General features: G+C 50.4%; 1 protein-coding gene across 1 annotated transcript; it reads right to left on the bottom strand.

The window, feature by feature from the left end:
• Positions 1-1,506: 1,506 nt before the first annotated feature.
• LOC120680525 lies at positions 1,507-3,973 on the bottom strand. The gene is made up of 2 exons (XM_039962025.1): positions 3,838-3,973; positions 1,507-3,640 (listed from the first exon to the last, which is right to left on the bottom strand). The coding sequence occupies exon 2, from the start codon at positions 3,432-3,434 to the stop codon at positions 2,298-2,300; it is 1,137 nt and encodes a 378-aa protein (XP_039817959.1). The 5' UTR covers positions 3,435-3,640; positions 3,838-3,973; the 3' UTR covers positions 1,507-2,297.
• Between the last annotated feature and the right edge of the window lie 237 nt (positions 3,974-4,210).

The following is a 4,210-nucleotide window of genomic DNA, read 5'->3' as shown; positions in this document are numbered from 1 at the left end:
GGATGATCCGACAAAATCAAACTCGAGCATCGGTGCAGTTGTCCAGAGAGGCAACAAAACGAACTGTACTGAGCACCGATTGAACCGACGTTGATGAACTTCTATACGCCGGTGCAACGAGCAAAAACAGCATGCAGAGAGAGTTTAGTAAAGCTTCACCGGTAGAACCGATGCTCGTGGAACTAAAGCACCGGTGTAACCAAGCAGAAAGTCCAAAAACCATAAAGTGCGAAAAACCAACTCACCGGTTGAACTGACGCAACATATCACAAGCGTCGGTTTAACCGGTGATATGAAAAAGTTTGCCTGTGCCCAGAAATGATTTTTCCGGCCCGCGACCTTTGGAAATCTTGATGATTGGGGGATCCAATCAAGTCCAAAGGAGCTCAAATTTTGGGGAGATGAAGATGATGACTTCAAGAACACATCCCCAAAAGATTTCACTGAAAGTCCTCACGGGTTAAGAGGAATCGGAAGACATTGGAGCAAGAGCGGGGTTTTCTCTAGAACGCAAAAACTTCGATTCGTGGAGACTCGTGATTCCGGGAATTTAGCACTAGGCTAGATGGATTAGAAGCACCCCAAGGAGTCACAAAATCATCTAGAAACCGCCCTCAATCTCATGCACGAAGAACAAAATGGGAGAACCAAAATTCATCACACAAAAGACATTCAAAGTACAAGATTGATTCTAATTCAAAAGCCCCGAGGGCACAAGGAGGAGACAGCCTCCTTTCCCGATCAATCTTAGTACAAAGTCTCAAGAATCCATGGATGAAATTCTACCCGAGAGAGAGGAAGAGGGAGGAACAAAGAGAGAGGGAGAGAGGGCGACAGGAGGAAGGGGCAGGCGGCTGGGCTGGGAGAGAGAGAGAGAGGAGAGAGTGGGTGAGAGACATTTAAGCCCACTAACTCTAATACTAAAAGACTAAATTACCCCTAGACTTAACTAGACACTAGAAAGCCCATAGGGGCAAAACTGGAAAGAGATACAAGGACTCATCTGACGGCCAAGTTTCTTTCTTCGAGTCGAAGTCTTCTCTGCGATGCCGCCGTGGGGATGAAGATCCGGTCCGCGGTTTTGGAGGGTCCGCGAAACCCGGGTAGGTGGCCGGTTTTGAGAAAACCGCCAAAACTCCACGCGCGAGAAGATTCCCGCCTCCACGCCGTGGCCCTGTACGCCGTTCCCGCCGCGGCCTTCTGATGGCCCAAGACGCCGCCCGACGTCCGTCACCTCCTCGCCCATAGCGAGGCCCTAGACGCCGTAGACGCCCGTTCCTCCGCCAGTCCCGAGACCGACGCCCGTGCCTCCACGACTTGGCGTCTTCAACCGCCGTCCGCCAACTTGGTTTTGTGGCGCAAACCAAGAAACCCGCCATCCACCGGTGCTTGCGCCCTCGATTCAGGAGTGGACGCCACAGCTACCGCCCGGCCCGAGCTCCGGTCCCGGCTGCCCTTCACCGCCGTCCACCGCACGGTCCATCGACCACAGCACCTCCACGGCAGCTCTCCGTCGACACTCGACGCCCGTCTACCTGCAACCAAAGACCAAGCACACGATCACACCGCACGGTTGACAATTCACTCATCACAACCAGGAGTGAGTACTCCACATTCCTCACAGAGCTCACGGAGGTCCGCAACCAAAAATGCAGTGAGATCTAGTGTTTTCACTGCTGTGCCTGTAATGTCTAGGGTGTAGAGAGGCAAAATATATTGTCCAGTACTTAAGAAGAGATTCTTCAGTTTAGTACATCCCCTGAAGGAGATATGTCTTAACCCATTAGGAAAGTTTTGAACAATGGCTGTCTCAAGGCAGCTACTATTATTTCTGCTTATCCCTGGCCCAGATAATCTCCTCATGGAATCATTGGTACGGTTTTCTGAAAATTCAAGAAGCTCCATCTTGTTCATCTCCGAGAGCAGGTCATCTTCTGAGCAACTACAGCGGACAGTAGATTTAGTTACTCGAAGCTTGCGAATGTTAGGCAGACGTCCCTGCAGCTGGCCCATGTCCCAGTTTGGAGCTCCCATAACATTTAGCTCCCTGAGCTGAGTCATCAGATCCATCATCTGTGCGGACAAGATCTGATCACAGCATGTGTAGCGCAGGTCCAGCACCCACAGCCTGTGAAAGCAATGGCGGCTTATTTCCTCCTCTTGCCGTGCTCCATCTGCGGTGATCCCAATGTCTTGGCAATGGTCAAGCCACAGAAACCTGAGGCTCTGGCAGCAGAGGAACGGAAGTGATTGGAAGTTGAAGGTGCAATGTGAGAGCTTGAGAATACTAAAGCTTATCAGAGCAGTGCTGGAACTCCGTCAGGGATAACACCATCCGGGACCCGAGTAAACCCATAAGCTGGTGAAGACCAATATGGCTTGCTCTTGACATACCTTGCCAAGTGAGAGGAGGACAAATGCTGGTAGTAGTCCACATCCAGTGGCATCTCGTGCTGCAGAGCAACAGCGGCTCTCCAAAGCACATCATCATCGTCATCAGCAGCGCTGACGTCTCTCTCCCCGTGTTGTAGCCAACGACGTATGATGCCATCACATACCCAGTAGTTGCCGCCGTGGGTGGAGAGATCATAGTGTGTCCCTTGACTACCTCTGGAACACAGCTCCAACATGTACAGTAGACACTCGGCCACTTGTGTAGGCTGATGTATGATGCCATAACTGGCAATGTCAATCTTGCATGCTGCAAGCAATTCCTCAGTGTCCTGATGCAAAAGGTAGCGCCAGACCTCCTCTTGCTCCTCACGGCTAGGGGCCATCGAGATGAAAACATCAGTTGTTCCTGCGCTGTGCATGGCCTTGTCAACTTTCATCCGGGGTTTGAGCCGGAATCTCCCTTGAAATGTCCACAACACCTTGTTGGTTGAGTATCCAGTCAGAGGAAAACCACACAAGCTGGCCAGATCGATCTCCTCGTTGCTCCCATTGTGCAAAATCACTAGAAACCTGCGGTCCATCTTCTGTACGTGTCGATGCATCTCCCTGCCGACCTGTTGTACCTCAGCACGGGAGTCCTTTTTCACACCGAGGAAATCGTCCTCATCTTGCTTGTCGAACATCTCCATCACTTCAACGGGGAGCTCCAGCTGCTCAGCGACTGCCCTCTGAAGCGCCCTCCTGCTCTCCCACTTTGAGCAGTCGATGTGGATGACCTGCTCAAACTCTAGTCCAACTGGTGAAGTTGCACTTGCAGCGAGGCGCCGTGCTACGGCTCTGAGGACGGCCGATGCCCCCAGGCCATTCCAGCCATCGAAGTAGATCACATTGTTTCTGCTACTGGCAGTTCTAGTAGTATCGGTGTCTTCTTTGAGGGCCTTGAGAATTTCTTCAGCGGCATCGTCTATCGTGTCAGCCCCAATAATCTGCACAAGGTGCTCATCACTTGAGACTAAGGTGGAACGAAGACAAGAGATCATGCTAAAAGATGGAACCGATTGGAGTAAAAGATCAGTGGTCAATTTGTTTGCTCGGCGTGTCTCCGTGGCGCAGATCTTCAGCAATAATACTGCAGCCCCCGATTCACTTGGGAGGGAAGAACGATCTAACCTCCAGAGCAGATCGGCTCCATTTTGGTTATACAATGCAACCTAACCCATCGCTGCTAATTACTCTCTCCGTTGATCTAGACAACAACATACACACGTACAGGCGTCAAACTAGGTAAGTGCAGCTACATTATCCAAGTACGATAGCATGCATTGCGATGTCTGTGCTATATATGTATCAAGTTTCTGAACTAGTCAATTTCTATGACGAGCAAGCTACATACAAATGGACTTATGTTTGCAATGGAAAGCACCCAGAAGCTCGGTTACATACCAGTTAATACGTAGAATTGGCATTCACTCTTAGCAGGTAGACAGAGGCCACAGAAATTGAACCGAACAATTGGCAGATGAACGTTTGTGTGTGTGCGCGCGTGTGTTGAGAGAGAGAGAGAGAGAGAGAGAGAGAGAGAGAGAGAGAGAGAGAGAGAGAGACCGGGAGATATTAGTGGAAGACTTTAGCCCGAAGCAAAAAGGTGTGTGAATGGTCCAGATAAACTTTGCTTTTTGGCAAATGTCCGAATGAACTTTTCCTTTGCATCTCATGTGATGATTTTTGTTTGTATCCAGCTGGCCGTTGCAGGACTTTCGAAACGTGTGATAGTAATGAGTAGATTGTGCAGCACAAGCATCGGGGTTGGGGTGGG

This window comes from Panicum virgatum, chromosome 7N (assembly GCF_016808335.1).
Source record: "Panicum virgatum strain AP13 chromosome 7N, P.virgatum_v5, whole genome shotgun sequence".
Lineage (NCBI taxonomy): Eukaryota > Viridiplantae > Streptophyta > Magnoliopsida > Poales > Poaceae > Panicum > Panicum virgatum.
This window is presented reverse-complemented; position numbering and strand designations above follow the sequence as displayed.